The sequence below is a fragment of the Dama dama genome, chromosome 25 (genome assembly GCF_033118175.1).
Source record: "Dama dama isolate Ldn47 chromosome 25, ASM3311817v1, whole genome shotgun sequence".
NCBI classification, from domain to species: Eukaryota; Metazoa; Chordata; class Mammalia; order Artiodactyla; family Cervidae; genus Dama; species Dama dama.
Genome location: NC_083705.1, coordinates 64,403,868 through 64,420,124, shown reverse-complemented (window position 1 = coordinate 64,420,124; position 16,257 = coordinate 64,403,868). Strand labels below are relative to the sequence as shown.

At 46.9% G+C, this 16,257-nt stretch overlaps 1 protein-coding gene across 2 annotated transcripts in view; it reads left to right on the top strand.

Moving 5' to 3' along the window:
* The window catches only part of TRIO (trio Rho guanine nucleotide exchange factor), a 353,621-nt gene that overhangs the window by 186,429 nt on the left and 150,935 nt on the right, over nt 1–16,257 (top strand). For both annotated transcript variants that reach the window (XM_061129325.1, XM_061129326.1), the window contains exon 11: nt 1,791–1,982. In XM_061129325.1, the coding sequence (XP_060985308.1) occupies nt 1,791–1,982 (192 nt within the window). The remainder of the gene's footprint in view (nt 1–1,790; nt 1,983–16,257) is intronic.

Genomic DNA, 16,257 nt, shown 5'->3' with positions numbered 1-16,257 from the left:
GTGTATCCAGGAAGCCCTGCTGGGTCCTCCTCACACCCTCCCGTCAAGTGGCGTGCAGTTTAATCTGTGCTGTAACTTCTGGTGTCCACTCCGATCCCTGGCTTAAGGTGGTGTCTGCCAGATGGCTCCGTTGTAAGCGAGTCCTTCCCCATTTGTAATCACTGAGCACTTGGTGAGGATGTACTGTGAAATGCTGTAACAAACACGCTGTCCGTTGTCCGCTTTGGCTTCTTGCTATTGGTGGGGACTCCTGGTTTCCTAGTGACTGGATGGATGACCCTCCGTCACCCTCACTGTCCCTCTGATGCTCAATTGCCCCTCACATGGCCAGCGTGCGCCTCCACAAACTGGCTTCTCCACCCTGTCCTGTCCACACTGTCCTTGGGCTTTTCCTCGCTTTGGGGCTCATCTTGTACTGGAATCAGCCTTGTCTCCACAGACCCCTGGTTCCCTGCAGAGCAGAATGATCCTCAGAAATAGAGATCCGGGTTCCACCCTGCTTATTGCCATTGCTCCATTGCTGTTCTCAGGTCCTCTCGGTAGATGAGGGGTGGGAGGGGGTGTATGTGAGCGAGTATGCACGTGTACGTTTACACATCAGCCCGTGGAAAACCGTGTCCACACGTGGACCCCCCAATTCCAGTCCAGTGCCCCGGGGCTGACTCAAGTGTTCTTTTGCATATTTGTAACTCCATTGTCCAAAATGAGGAACCCAGCTCTCAGCACCCTTATTAGTCTGTTGGCTTAGTAGGTGAATACTTACTTAGGAGGTCCCCATTCTCCATCCAGCAGGCTGCCCACTGCCCAGGCGCCCTGTGCCCTACTGGGCTCGGTCTCCCCACACCCCGGGCCCGCACCCGTCTCACCCATGAGACCCGATCCTGCTCAGCTGTGGGACTGAAGTGCTGGGGGAGGAGAAGGTTGCCGGGCTCAGTCGGTGTCTCAGGAGCTGCATGCTTCCTCTGGGCCTTGTCGGGGGCCCGGATGCTGTTCGTTCCTGTCTGAGGTCCTCCAGCCTGGCTCACTGCTCCCTGTCCCCATCAGCACCCTCTCGCTGGCATTTCCCCTGAACAGAGTCAGGTCTCTAACAGCCCTGTTGATTTGAGGAATCGCTTTGCAGCCTGATTTATCAAAAATAAAAATAGAGTACTTTTCAGAGTATTTTAGACACCCTTTTGCACTCAACCTCAGTTCTTTAAAACTCTGGCTACTTTATAGCCATCGCAGTTATTATTTCTTTTCTCTTAAAACAGTATATCCCTGAAGTAAGGGGAAAAAAAATAATAAGCACAGAATTGCTGATAAGCAGAAACATGTGAAAAGAGACAGCAGTTTGTGTGTGTTTGCAACGTAACCTTTTCACTTGCTGTTGGGGAATTATCCTAAAGCGGTACATCAATACCGAAAGACACAGAACTGGAACTCTGCACCCCGTCATAAAACCAGGAGAAAAAGTGAAGCAGGCGTTTGTGGCTGCGAGCTCCCTTCTGGCGGTAGCAAACAGCCAGAAGCCCTTCTGTGAGTCACAGGATAGCCGGCGGCTGCCTACAGATAACCCCATCACGGCCCCAGACGGAAGGGCTTTGCCGTGAGGGTCAGAGTTTAACTCAGTTAAGAAAGGCTGAGGCTGCTGATGGCGGTGTTCTGAACTCCTGAAATCATCTCTCCCATCCTACTGATGTGCAGGAAGGAACAGTGCCTGCCGACTCTGTTCCCGTGTACCATGGCTCCCAGCCGGGCCAGCTTGTCTGGTATTCACCTCCTGTGTCTCTGAACGTTCTCTCTCGCAGAACACGTACACCAATGCAGATAAGTTACTCGAGGCGGCCGAGCAGCTGGCTCAGACCGGGGAATGTGACCCGGAAGAGATCTATCAGGCTGCCCATCAGCTCGAGGACCGGATACAGGATTTCGTGCGACGCGTCGAGCAGCGGAAGATCCTCCTGGACATGTCGGTGTCCTTTCACACCCACGTGAAAGAGGTAAGCTTCCAGGGGACAAAGACAGAGCCCTGCCCGGAAGAGCCTTGGCGCTCCATGGGCAGAACGAGGGTGGTTGTGATGTCAGGCAGTGGACCAGAGGTGGCCCGTGAGGACGGGTCGCCCATGGGTGGTGGCGGCGGGGACCCAGCTGGCCCTGCTGGCCTGCCTTTGTCACATGGGCACACGCGCGCCATCTCCCGGGGAGGTGCCTGCCAGGAGCAGACCTGTGAGGGTGGGGGTGGCCTGGGGAACTGCGGGTCAGGAGGAGAGCAGGGAAAACAGGGGCTGGAGGAGACCCTCGGAGAGAGCAGGGCACGTCCATCTTAGCAGAAGTGGATGACCTGCACTCTGGGGTCAGGGCCGTGGGGCTTCCTTTCTGCCTGTGAGCCCGTCATGTGGTTGAAGGCATGGCTGCTCTGATTTTATCAGACTGTGTGGCTGCCCTCAGATACTCGTAGGAGTGTGTTTTATATAATGCTGAATTTATTAACAGTGCTGTCATCGGTAAGCTCTCCTGGTAAACTTGTCTTGGGATAAGAGATGATGTGTAATTTGGTAAGTGGAGAGTAGGTTGGTATTGATTATATCTTGCATGTGTGTTATTCTTAGTGAAAACCGTAGTCCAGTATAAAATTAAAAAAAAGAAGATCATAGAAAGTTTCAGTTGAAGAAACTATAATATTACGTAACCTTTGAAATAGTAGGATTTATAATAAAAGCTAAAGTTTTCAGTAGGACTGCAAATTTAAAATGTCACCTTTACTGCATCTTATTTCTAAGGGGATAAATTCTCCATTTCACAGCTCTTTACAAACTGGAAATGGGGGCCCTTTTAGGTAATTTGAGGTTGAGTCCAGAAAGGCTATAGTAACAGGCTAGAAAGAAAGATCTGGAAGACACGGGACTATGGAAGACACTTGCAAACGGGTAGGCCTGGCTTGCCTTATTTAAAGACATTCACTCAGGAACTTGTGAATTTGTTTAAAAGAAAAGAACTTCTCTGCACGTCTGGGATCTTGGGTAGTCAGTCCTCAACCAGGCCATCTGTAGCTTGAATGTTTGACTCCAGGAAAACCATATTCACTTTCAACTCTGAAATTTTGTGAGCCCCGGAGATCTAGTATGTAATACTCGCTTGTGTCCCAACTCTTTGCGACCCTCTGCACCGTGGCCCGCCAGGCTCCTCTGTCCATGCGACTCTCCCGACAGGAATACTGGAGTGGGTTGCCATGCCCTCCTCCAGGGGAGGCTAGTATAGGGGGCGTATGTAGTGAATGACTGGGACCCTGAGCAGCCCTTTCTGGGAAGGGGCTGGTGCCCTTTGGATCCTAGACTCTTTGTCAGCGTAGAAAACTGACAGGAGCAGCTTCTTTTTCTGGTTTAGTAATGCCACCACTAAAAAAGACTTCACAGTGTTTATAAAGACGCTGTTTTTCTCCAAGGAGACACGTTAAGCAGACATTGATTAACAGCGGTTTCTGACTACGGCTGCAGGTTCACCGGTCCCTCCTCACTCCTCTTGAGTCGGCCACTACCACTAACTAGTCTCTCTGCCCCTGCCAGCTCCCAGCCCCCTGCAGCCCTGCCGCCAGGAACACACGTGTCGTGGCTCAGATCACCTTGCTTGTCCCATCAGTGATTCTCTGTGCATCTGGAGCACCAGCCTGAATCACCGCCGCATCCTCACGGTCTGGTCCATGCGGTTGGATGCACTGCTTTTCTACTCTTCCGCAGTGGTTAGCTGTCGTGTGTTGTGTGTGGTCACCCCTGCCCCACACTCTAGAACTTTCTCTCCATGCACCTGTTACAGCACCTGTTTTGGGAGAGCTGTGGGTTACTCTGTCTTTTCCATCAGTATTATTATAGGATGCTAGCTGCTCTTTCTGTCTTGCATTTTCTCCACCCTGAGAGAGAGAGGGATGATGCGCGTGAAAAAGCAGGTTGTGTCTTTGCTCTTTAAGCTGTGACAGACAGAAAGCAGAGCCGACTGGACCTTCCTGAGGGAGGCGCGGTGGGCGGGGGGCTGCTGTTCCTCACCCAGGCTGCAGAGGCCGCTGTGGGCCTGGATGGGCCCCTGGGCAGCACGCACAGGCTGAGCTAAGGGAAGGGAAGCAGGCCTGCAGTCTGCGGGGCACACGGGGGCCGGTGGTGGGATGCCTGTGTCCCAGGCCTCAGGTTAGGCATATTCTCAGCAGGATTCATGAAGATTTAACTTGCATTTAGGACAAAAAAAAAAAAAAAAGGCACTTTCCATAAAGTGCTATTTACGACTTTGATCACCTTTTCCACTTTTTGTTTATGGTTCTCGCGGAACAGGCACTAAAGGAAGCCAGAAGGAAAGCCTTTTACAAAAGCCGTTCTCCAGAGACTTAAGTTTGGGTTCACTGGATTTTGTAACATCAGCAGCATTTTTAAGGAAAAATTTTACAATGAAAGTGTTGCAGTTAGCCAACTATAGAATCTGTTGTCACTAGGCCTGGACATTTACTGAAAAGTGAAAATACATTTTGTTCTCTTGACTTACACTGTAGGAACTTGTAGTATGTGTGAAGTTTGTAGACTAAGGAGAACTTAAACGTGTTCGAAAAGTGAAGTGGTTCCCCTTCACAATTCGAGACATTTCCATGCATTCATTCTTTCCTTTGTATATGAAAGACCATCGCAGTGGCAGAGAAACTGGTGTGTGTGTTTAATGTGATTTGGTTCCTTGTAATTGTGCCCTCAAAGTGACCTGGGCCAGGGGAGGGTTGGGCGACGGTTGGGGGGAGGGGTGCGTAGCAGGACACACATGTACCCAGAGACCCAGAGGGCAGGCCTTTGGGGAAGCTGGTCACCCACGGGCGTGGAATGTGCTGTGATTCTTCCCCTCCATGTGCTTGGACTGCGTTTTTAGCTCCCATCATTTTGTCGATAGATTTTTTTTTTTCCTGACCAGCCCAAGAATCTTCCTCTGTCTCCTTTCTCTCTGCTGCACAAAGGCCCTCCGACCCGCCAGGGTGCTTGGCAGGTTTTATGTAGGAGGGAATGGTTTCTTCAGTCATTGTGTTTTGAAAACAATTATTGAAAGATGACTTCATTTAGAACAAATCTCATTATTTGCTTTAAAACAAAATTAAAAGTGAGAGAAAGGCCAGGAGGAGGAAATCATGCTAATTAAATGTGTGTTTGCATCAAGGCACTAAATATTTTAACATATCAGATGAATGAAAACTTGCTAGAGATTTAAGTTATCAGAGTGAATTTTTCTCAAGCAGCTCATATGGCTTAAAATCACACAGAGCGAGATAGAAAAAGTGAGTTGCCATTTTCGTTTAGGCAAATACAGGAAGCTTTTAAGAAGTTAACAGTCAGAGGTTCTCCTGACACGGACATTCACCTTCCTCATGCCCAGATGTTTAGCTGTGCTTTTATTTCTCACTTGATCCGGAGCATAGCCCCATCCATCTTGTAGTCAGTCTTTGGCTCTCTGCGGAGCAAGTAATTCAGAGCTGGTCTCATTTACAGCCAACTTGGAGAAGGTGCCAGCGCACAGTGATATCTGCTCAGTGTTGGGTCAGGAATTTCTCTGAGCGAAGGTTGGTGGTTGTAAGTCTTGCTGCAGACTGAGCACTTAGGCTCAGCATGGAGACCTCAGCCTCCACTCTCTTAGACCTGGAGGACAGAACCTAGGTGCTTGTTCCCAGGAAGAAGGAAAAGAGGAAACACAGCGGATCCGAGAACAACATGGGTTTGAACTCCACACGTCTACACACGCATGGATGTTTTTCAGCCACACGATCCGCAGATGTGGAGGGACCCTGGATGCAGAGGGCTGACTGTAGATCCTCCATGGATTTCTGACTGTGCAGAGGGTCGGTGTCCCTACCCCTGTGTTGTTCAAGGGTCAGCTGCGTTTTCACATGGATGGCAAGTGTCTTATACCTTGAGGTTGAATGCAGAGGCGGCTGAGAGAGGTGGTCAGCTCCAGTCTCACCCTTGAACCCAGATTGGGAGGCATCCTGGGACACTTTCCTTGTTTTTTTTTTCCTCTGAAAGTATTCATGAAATTATTTAATCTCTCATGACACTTGAAGACTGTTCATCTGTCCTTTTTTTTTTAAATGATTTTGAAGTAGTAGTATTTAAAAGGAATGCTGATTTTAAGAGAGATTTTTGTCTTCTACCTGTTTGTTCCCTTCAGTTTTTGTTGCATTTTATTCACATCAGTTCTGATTATAATTCTCCCATTGGAGGTCTTTGTTATCTGTCCTCCTTTCCTTTTGAATGTGTTTTCCACTGTTTATTCCTTCATCCATTTACCCTTTCACTCATTCATTCCAAAGTGTCTCCCAAGCCAACTGTAACATCCAGGGAGGGAATATTAAAATGAACGACAGGGAAGAACATACTTTTGTGTGTGTCATGTAGTTTAGATGTCTGTTTCTCCTCCTAGAGGTTGAATCACTTGAAGACCAGAACCTCGTTTCCCTTGTCTTTGTAGCCTGCTTCCCAGGCTTAGCAGATACTCGGTCACTTCGTGGAACAATTGATGTCTATTTCTAGCTGATCATCCCCGAGACTTAATGATAGAGGGCCATGGTTCCATTTTCAAATATAGCAAAGGCATAATTATTGTCATCCATTCGTACTCTTCAACTTCATTCTCAAAATTAGGTCCCGAGTCAACCGATAATTACCTTTGAGATGTGTGGGTTATTTGAGGCAACCAGGTGGTGACCTTGAGTCCTCAGCCCGAGTTTATTTCTGGAGCCCAGCCGGTGGCTTTGAGCTGTTTTTTTGTTGTTGTTGTTATTCACTTAGTTCCCAGGAGCCATGGTTTCCCAGGAAAGATGATTCCCGTTGGAATCAGGCTGTGATTCTTGCTGGGTTAAGTCAAGAAGCCTTTCGTTGCTGCTTCTGCAAGCTTACACCCTGAACTGGGACACGTTTTTGTTTGAGGAAACGCCTAAGAAAGAGGAACCTTTCATTTTATTCAGAAGTCAGAAATAAAGGCCCCTCCACCACCTGGAGATGTTTTGCTCATGGCATGCCAGCCTGGCTTCATTTCTGTGCCTAACGGTTAGGCAGGCAGACCTCTTTCTTTGCCCTGGGCCAGCGGCCAGCATCCCCCGGGAGCAGGGAGAGCGCCATGGGCACCCGGCCCCTGCTCGGTGCGGGATCCTGAGGACGCAGGAGCGCAAGGCTCCTGTATTCACGGTGTGGAGCTTCCCAGCTGCGTCTCCCACCATCCTCGCCACGTGTGCAAACATCCCTTGTGACTCACCCACCAGCCAGCACTCAAAGGGCCTGGATTCCTTTTCTCTTCTTTCCCCATGGAGCTGGAGAAGCAGTCTGGCGTCTGGCAGTTAAACTGAGTCAGGAAAGGCTAAACCGACTACAGGCAGCTCTTGGCCCTCGCATGGGTCACAGTTGCCCTCTGATAGGTCTTGGATTGCAGGCAGTGTCGGTGCAGACCTGTTCAGGACACCTGCCCTTTCCAGTTCAGTTCAGTTCAGTCACTCAGTTGTGTCCAACTCTTTGTGACCCCGTGGACCGCAGCCTGCCAGGCCTCCCTGTCCATCGCCAACTCCCAGGGTTTACTTAAACTCATGTCCATTGAGTCGGTGATGGCATCCAGCCATCTCATCCTCTGTCCTCTCCTTCTCCTCCTGCCTTCAACTTTCCCAGCATCAGGGTTCTTTTCAAATAAATCAGTTCTTTGTATCAGGTGACCAAAGTATTGGAATTTCAACTTCAGCATCAGTCCTTCCAATGAATTTTCAGGACTGATTTCCTTTAGGATGGACTGGTTGAATCTCCTTGCAGTCCAAGGAACTCTCAAGAGTCTTCTCCAACACCACAGTTCAAAAGCATCAATTCTTTAGCACTCAGCTTTCTTTATAGTCCAGCTCTCACATCCATACGTGACTAGTGGAGAAAAATCATAGCTTTGCCTAGATGGACCTTTGTTGACAAAGTAATGTCCCTGCTTTTTAATATGCTGTCTAGGTTGGTCATAATTTTTCTTTCAAGGAGCAGGTGTCTTTTAATTTCATAGCGGCAATCACCATCTGCAGTGATTTTGGAGCCCACAAAAATAAAGTCAGCCACTGTTCCCATTGTTTCCCCATCTATTTCCCATGAGGTGATGGGACCAGATGCCATGATCTTAGTTTTCTGAACTCTGCCCTTTCCAGAAAAGCCCCATTTCTGTTCACGGCAGGACTCCCCGCAGGGGAGGATCGTGGTCCTTCTCCGGGTGATCCCAGCCTCTCCAGCACCGATTTCTCTGAATCCCTTGTGTTTCCCATGCAAAGGTCTGTCAAATTTGGTTCCCAGTTTTTCAAGACTTTTATTTTGAACTTCTTGGCTCTATTTTCGGTCATCTCTCTGTAGCCTCTCAATTGATTTGCTTTATTGTTTATCCTTAAATATGTGTGATACCTTGAGACATAGTTTCTTTTTGTAACTTCCTGGTTTGAAATATTTATGATCACAGAAAGTTGGGAGGAAGGGAAACAGGAGGTTCCCTCACCTTCTCCCGTCATCCCCGAGGGGTCACATCTCGCAAAACCACGTGCCTTGTTAGAGCGTGAACATGACTTTGCCACACTTTCAGAGCTTACTCGAGTTTCCCCACGTGTGCATGCCCCTGTGTGTGTATGTGTACATACAAGCACACGCTTAGTTTCATGCAGTTTTGTCGTGTGTAGATTCGTGTAACCATCACCGCCCTTCCACGCACATTCACACAGAATCACCCCACCACCAGTAGACTCCTCTGTCCTGCCTTTTTACAACCATGCCCACCCCTCACCCCTGGCAACAGCTCATCTGTCGCTCTCCACCTCTATAATTTTATTTCACAAATATATAGATGGAATCATACCACGGGTACCTTTTTGAGATTGGCTTTTTCTACTAGGCACAGTTCCCCGTGGGACCCTTCCCTGTCATTTCATGTGCCAGTACTTTGTCTCTGAGTGGCCTCTCATTGTCCGGATACATTACAGTTTCTGAACAATTTACCTCTTAAAGAACAATTAGGTTATTTTGACTTTTCCAAGAAGAGAAGCTGTAGACCTTCTTGTGCAGGTTTTTGCATGAACTGAAGTTTTCATGTCTTTGGGATAATTGCCCAAGAGTACAATCGCTGGGTCCTTTGGTTAAACACATACTGTTCTGAAAGAAAGTGCTAAACTTTTCCAGAGTGACTGTACCATTTTACACTCCCAGTAGCAATTTACGATTGGTCTGTAGCTTATTCACATCTCAGAGGTCCAGGATTGCTTTGATATACTTGTCAATGGGAAAGGTTAAGATCAAATGCAGAATATTTTAGGAAGTAAAGTTTAGCTTATATGATGAAATCTTTTTAATTTTTATGTTAATATTCAGTTCCTTAGATGAACTCTCTAAGTATGCTCTTAAATGTTTGATTTCTTTAGTTTATTTATCTGATAGAGATACAAATAAACAGGTGAATGGCCACAAGCAATGGGACACTTGGCGTCTAGAACCTTCCACGGCATCATTAGCCCTTGCATTTAGCCTTAGATTTTAATTTTGGACATTTAGTTGCTCCCTATTGGTTTATTAACTATGTCTTCACATAGGTTGTGGGATCTGGTTTTTTTTTTGTTTTTGTTTTTTTTAAAGTAGGTGGTCTTCCCCTGGGTGGGACTATCCCCCAAAGTAGTTCTCATCATTTCTCATTTCCTTCTGTAAAAATATAATCTTTATTAAAATAATGAAGAAAGTATATTAAGCGTGGCACATTCCCTGACTTAACTGGCTTGGCTGAGTAACGTGGGGCAGACTGCTCTGTGGTGCCTCGGCTCTCTCTGCAGAATTGGGAATAACAGCATTTCTGAGGGTTATGGGCCATACACCCTCCAGGTCCTAGCTGCCAGTGAAGGTCTGTGTTTTTCCTCATCCCCGTCTTGTTACACGACAGGTGATTTAAACATAAGCCGCAGAGCTACGACCGCCTGGGTGTGAATCCTTGGGTACAGCCCTGAGACCTCCCTTACTCACCTTTGAGCAACAGGAGCTGCTCGATCTGCCTCTGCCGCCCTTTCTCAGAGCCGGTGCCTCACTCTGACCCTCAGGTCGGCGTCGGGACCTTGCCGGGTGTCCTTCTGCAGCTGCACCCAGGGCAGTGCCCAAGGCAGAGGCAGCGGCTCCAGACTACCTTTGCTTCTGGCTCCATCACACTGGCACTTGTGGCTTTCTTTGTTCACATCGCTCACTACTTTTGTTTCCAGCCAGAGCTATAAAATAAATGAAATTCCCACTCCCACCCCCAAATAAATATGTGGAAAACCTTTGGGTTTTGGCCAGTGAGGAAAGAGGGATATTATTATCTAAAAGGAAAATTCTTTTTTCAGTTTAGTATAATTCATGTTAAAGCATTATTTTTGTTAGAGAATGGTTTAAAGCTTGTTTCTTTCTCAGGGCATAGTGGCTCATGGTAAAGCATCTGCCTGGAATGTGGGAGACCCAGGTTGGATCCCAGGGTCAGGAATATCCCCTGGAGAAGAAAATGGCAACCCACTCCAGTACTCTTGCCTGGAAAATTCCATGGACGGAGGAGCCTGGTGGGCTACGGTCCATGGGGTCACAAAGAGTCAGACACAACTGAGCGACTTCACTTTTTTCCACTTTAAAGCTGGTTTAAATTTATGAATTTTCTGTTTCTCCTTATCATCCCAGTATTTTCAGGTAGAGAAAATTTTTAGATCAAGAGAGAAACTAGAGTTAGTGTGTGAAACTGTAGGCAACTCTTAATATACATGACATAAAGTAGTCAGTAAATAATTATTAAATCAATGAATTAATAATATACTATCTGATTTTCATGATAATTCCTCATTACAACGTCATACACCTGTGCACTGACTCCAGATTGTAGCGTTTCTTGTTTAAGGGTCACTTCTACATGCAGAGTCGCAGATGTCTGCTTTCATTGGCTGTTTGTAGATTGGCCTAAGTTCGTGTAACTAAGAGGTGAGCCCCTGGTACAGCAGTTCAGGGAATACAACATTATCAGTCTCAAAATGCCCAAAGGAAAATGCTGCTGCTGCTGCTGCTAAGTCACTTCAGTCGTGTCCAACTGTGCGACCCCATAGATGGCAGCCCACCAGACTCCCCCGTCCCTAGTATTCTCCAGGCAAGAACACTGGATTGGGTTGCCATTTCCTTCTCCAATGCGTGAAAGTGAAGTCGCTCAGTCGTGTCTGACTCTTAGCAACCCCATGGGCTGCAGCCCACCAGGCTCCTCCGTCCATGGGATTTTCCAGGCAGGAGTACTGGAGTGGGGTGCCATTGCCTTCTCCCAAATGAAATTGGATGTGTATATAATCTTGTTTGCTTGTCAGACTTCTTTTTAGAGGACATTTTACTATTCTTACTTTCTTATTTCAGTACTCAGCTTCATAAACTAAATGTGATGGGGCTGTGATGAATTGAGAAAAATAAACTGTTCATGTGTATTTCCGTCATGTGCTGTTACTGACCATTGTTTTTATTGAATAAGTGGTAGAAAGATTGATCCCCACAGCGTTTTGTCAGAAAGCTTAAAGCCCTAGGTAAGCTGGGCGTGTGAGGACTGAAAAGGCTCTTGTGGTTTTGTTGTTGTTTGTTTTCTCTTCCTTTTTCTAAAGCACAAAATCTAGAAACACAAGATTGAGAAAGGTTTGGACTTTCTTCTTGGGACCAGTGTTGTTGATAGGTAAGAATTAATAACCAAAATGGGTGAAGATTTTCTAAGAGCAAATTTATTTCTTCTAAATGATTTTGAATCTCTATTCCAAGGCAGGTCAGATCCCTGGGTAGAAAAACAACCTGATCATTAGATCACCAGATTGGGTCTATTGATCTCTGAGGAACTGAGTGAAAAGGAAAAGATGCTAGAAAGCAGAAAATGCACTTGTGCCTTTTTAAGACGGTAGATTTCACATATTACTCCAGTTGGGGTCAGTCCTAAGCAGAGTTCTAGAAAAGACAGTTTATAAACTGCCTTTTAAAAGGGTAAAGCCGAATAAACAAGTTATGCCATGGGAACTTTATTTCATTCTTTAATAGGTTTCTGTTTTGATGAAGAGTATACAGTGGAATTGGGCTTCCCTGGTGGCTCAGTTGTAAAGAATCCTCCTGCCAAGGAAGGAAACTTGGGTTCCATCCCTGGTTTGGGAAGATCCCTGGAGAAGGAGATGGCAACCCACTCCAGCATTCTTCCCTGGAGAATCCCATGGACAGAGGAGCCTGGTGGGCTGCAGTCCATGTGGTTGCAAAGAGTCGGACACAACTTAGCAACTAAACAACAATACAGTGGAATCAGTGAGCATGTGACATTTAATTTGTACACAAGACAGAAAAATGTGGGGTGAATGACTGTGAAAATGAATTGATTTAGAGTGTCGGTTAACACACAGCCAAGACTGTCTTTATCCTCCCAAACTGGTCTCCGAGGAGACCTTGCCAAGAAGAAAGGGTTTGTAACTTTCTTTCGTAACCCATACCGGGCATGTGAATAAGGGAAGTCATTTCCAGTCCAGGCCCATATTCGAATCAGCTTGTTGACGAAGGAGGTGTAGGAGATGGAGACCAGTCATCCAGGTGAACCCCACGCCGCACAGACAGATGGTTTTAATCCCTGGTGTCACCTTTATAGGGGAGCAGACTCTGTGGTCAGCGTGTCTTTAACCTGACTCCACTGACCTAGTCAGAACTTTTTTGTCTGTCTGGGACATCTGGAGAGATTATGCATCCAAAGCCAGCCAGCCTGAAAACTTGCTTTGTTGTGCTTTGAGTGATTTATCTTGAAAAGGGGCAGATTGCCATAAAGCCAGGACAGGCTTGGTGCTGAAGCAGAAATCATCGTGGCTGAATCAAAAGCCCTGGCTGGTGAGGCTGGCAGTGGGGTGCCGGTTACTGGGCGACCTCAGCGGGGCTGGAGGATGTTTGCCCTGCAGACCTCTGCCCGCGCATGAAGCCTGCGAATGGGTGGATTGGTGCGGAGGACAAGCTTGTTGAAGTCTAGACCAGGGTCTGCCAGATACGTCAGATAAGAAAATAGGTTCTGAGAAGATCCTAGCAAGCATAAGTCCAGATCTATCACAGACATGTCATTCATGGGTTTTAATTTATGAGTCTGCTTTGACTCAGAATAGGTGGGGGAGTTCCCCGGTGGTCCATTGCCCACCTGCCAGTACAGGAGATGTGGGTTCGATCCCTGGTCAGGGAACTAATAAGATCCCCTGGAGAAGGAAGAGACAACCCAACCCACTCCAGTGTTCTTGCCTGGAAAATCCCTTGGACAGAGGAGCCTGGTGGGCTACAGTGCGTGGGGGGTTGCAGAGTCAGACATGACTGAGCAACTGACACTTTCAAGAACAACCAGGTGCTCCTGAAACCCTTCCTCCTCAGTCAGGCGACAGGCACGTGCCCCCAAAAGACCCAGTTGCTCATTTCAGACTGAGGAACATGCTGCTCATAGCTGGAACAGTTCCGCTTTGATCCAGGCTTCCTCTGCCAGAAACAGAATCGTGTTTTTCTGTGCGTGGCAGGCACCCTCTGCAATTCCGCCTGTAAATTGCCATCGAAACCACCCACTTCTGCTGCCAGCTCTTACGGTTCCCACACTGGCCCTGCACCCCGCCCATTCCCACTGGTACCTGAATGACTGTCACAAACAAAAGCAGGGACGTGGACACCAGTGGTGGCTTCTGTTCACCAGGTGCTTGTGGGGATTGAGCACTGCCACACCTCTGTGGTCTTTTCTCTCGATTCCCAAACTGGCTTTGCCTCTTAGGGGAGGCACACGTGGTAAAATGCTCCCATTTCATAGAGGAGAAAACCAAAGGCAGAGAAGGCCAAGGACTTGCCCAAGGTCACACAGGGGATACGAACCCTCCTCTGATCCTCCAGATGGCCCAGGCTTGTAGCCTCCACTGGGCGAGGCTGCAGATGGAGCAGCCCTCAAGTCTCAGGGCTCCCATCTGACCCCTGTCCCCACTGACCCAGTTAGAGACTCAGTCCTTGCCTGGACTCCCCACCCCAGTGAGCACTTCTAGGAGCCTCGCTAACAAAGAAGGGGCTTTTTCAGGGGACTTTCTCCCAACAGAGCCTTCATTCCTTCTTTAGACTTCACCCAGCACAGCATGGAGGGTATGGGGAAGGGGCTGGAATAGGGGGCACACGGGGGTCCGACCCAGCTGGATGCTGGACCCTGGACCAGTCTGTCCCGCATCTTAGCACTGGCTTTTCTCCCAAAAACCCCACCTGTCTTCCTGAACCTGGCCCGTGATCCATGTCTGTACACACCTGCACCCATTCTGGGCCGGGTTGACGTTCTCCGCGTGGAATGCCTGGTCACACCTCGGATGGCCTCTAGGGGGCAGCGTTGCCTAACTCTGGCTGCAGACCCGGTTCTCTTAGAGGCAGGATCTGTGCTGCTGAGAACTTGGGTCGACTGCAGCTCCTCTCTCTCTGTGGGGCAGAGGTTTATCTTTTTATTGTAAATTAGCAGCATGCCCAGAAGTGCAGGCTTTAACCCTCTTAGGAAATCTGTGGTAAAAAGTTTCACAGGTATCCTAGAGACTCTCATTCCTTTATTCAGAGGTTATTTTAGGCATCATAGGTACCACTTTGAAACCTTAAATATAGACTTTGTCTGAATCATGTTGTATTATTATGATATGTCTGAGTTCATCATCAACTGGCATCAGAAAGACCTCTCTCTGAGACTTTATCTTCCAAAACGAATTTCCTGTAGGACCAGAGAGACGAATTCTAAAGGGGCAAAGGATCTTTGGGCGTTTCAATTGTGGATTTATGTGTAGCTGGTTCTTCTACCTAGGTTATTTTTCCCTTTTCAACTGTGTGAACCCAGGATGGACCCCGGTGGTCTGCTCCACACCTGGGCCCTTCACTGGCCCCACAGCCGGGGCGGTGTGTACCCTCCACCCGATGCGTGTCGAGAGGTCCAGGGTGTTGAGGGAGCCAATTAGTTCTTTCCGGATTGCCCTCAATCTTTCCCAGCATCAGGGTCTTTTCCAGTGGGTCAGCTGTTCATGTCAGGTGGCTAAAGTGTTGGAGTTTTTAGGGGTAAAAAGATGTAAATGTGGTGCAGTGTTAAATTTACCAGAATAAGTGACTTATTTTGAACAACTGGTCAGAACTTGGGCCTGTTTTGAAAAATATCCATAGGAAGAACAGTTTCAAAAACTAGTTCTTATTATCAGAATTTTTCTTATAAGAATAAAACTATAATGGTGGCTGACATTGACTTATTTTGAAGAAATATATATCATCTTGTTGAATCTTCTCAGTAACTCCCCGAGGTAGGCATTGTTATTACCCTGTTCATTTTCTGGATGAGAATTCCAAGACATAGATCCATCCAGGTTAAGTTGCCCAAGTCACACCCTGGGAAATGTTAAGTCAGGATTGGAACTCAAGACAATCTGGCTTCAGAACCCACACTCGTAACTGTTATTCAATATTATGAGAAAAGTGTTTTTATAAATTATTTGTGGCTAAAACACTTTTCTGTTGAGATATAACCGACACATATTAGTTTCAGGTATACAGCATAATGATTTAATACTTGCATATATTGTGAAGTCATCACCTTCCCATAGAACGTTTTTCATGGGAAGTATTAAAGCAAATTAAGAGATTTCTTCTGGTCACAGTGCTTTTATCCATCTTATTATTTATAACTACAGCAGTTCATGAGAATTTAGAGGAAAAAATAGAGTATGTTATTCTTTATAGATGGTGCAGAAAATCAATCCATATTCGGTCTGTTGATGAACGGCGGTTTTCACGTTGAAATGCAGTATCAGTGTGAAGTGTGACCAGGTCTGGGGGCCTCCTTTCTGACACTCGACTGGTTTTGCTCCTGAGTTGGCACTGCTAATCGATTTGCCCATGTGTGCAGGTTACTTTATCACCGAGGGGCCTCTCTTCTTCAATCTGTAAGATCACAGAGTTGGACCAGCCTTTCTCTGAAATGCCTTTAGTTAAAATCCTTGGATTGTATGAAATTTGGTATCTTACAAAAATGAGTAAATAACATGACACAGGTTGATATTTTAACATTTTTAGTAAAATTAACTCTTTAGGGCCCCAAGTACTTGACTAAAAGTAAGTCCTTTGCCAGCACGTCCCTTATTTTTAAATTTAATTGGCCTATTTAAAGAGCCAATTGCCAGTGCTGTTTTCAACTAAATGAATGTTTAGCAACAAAAGAACTCTTACAAGGTTAGCTTGGACTTGCCTTCACTAG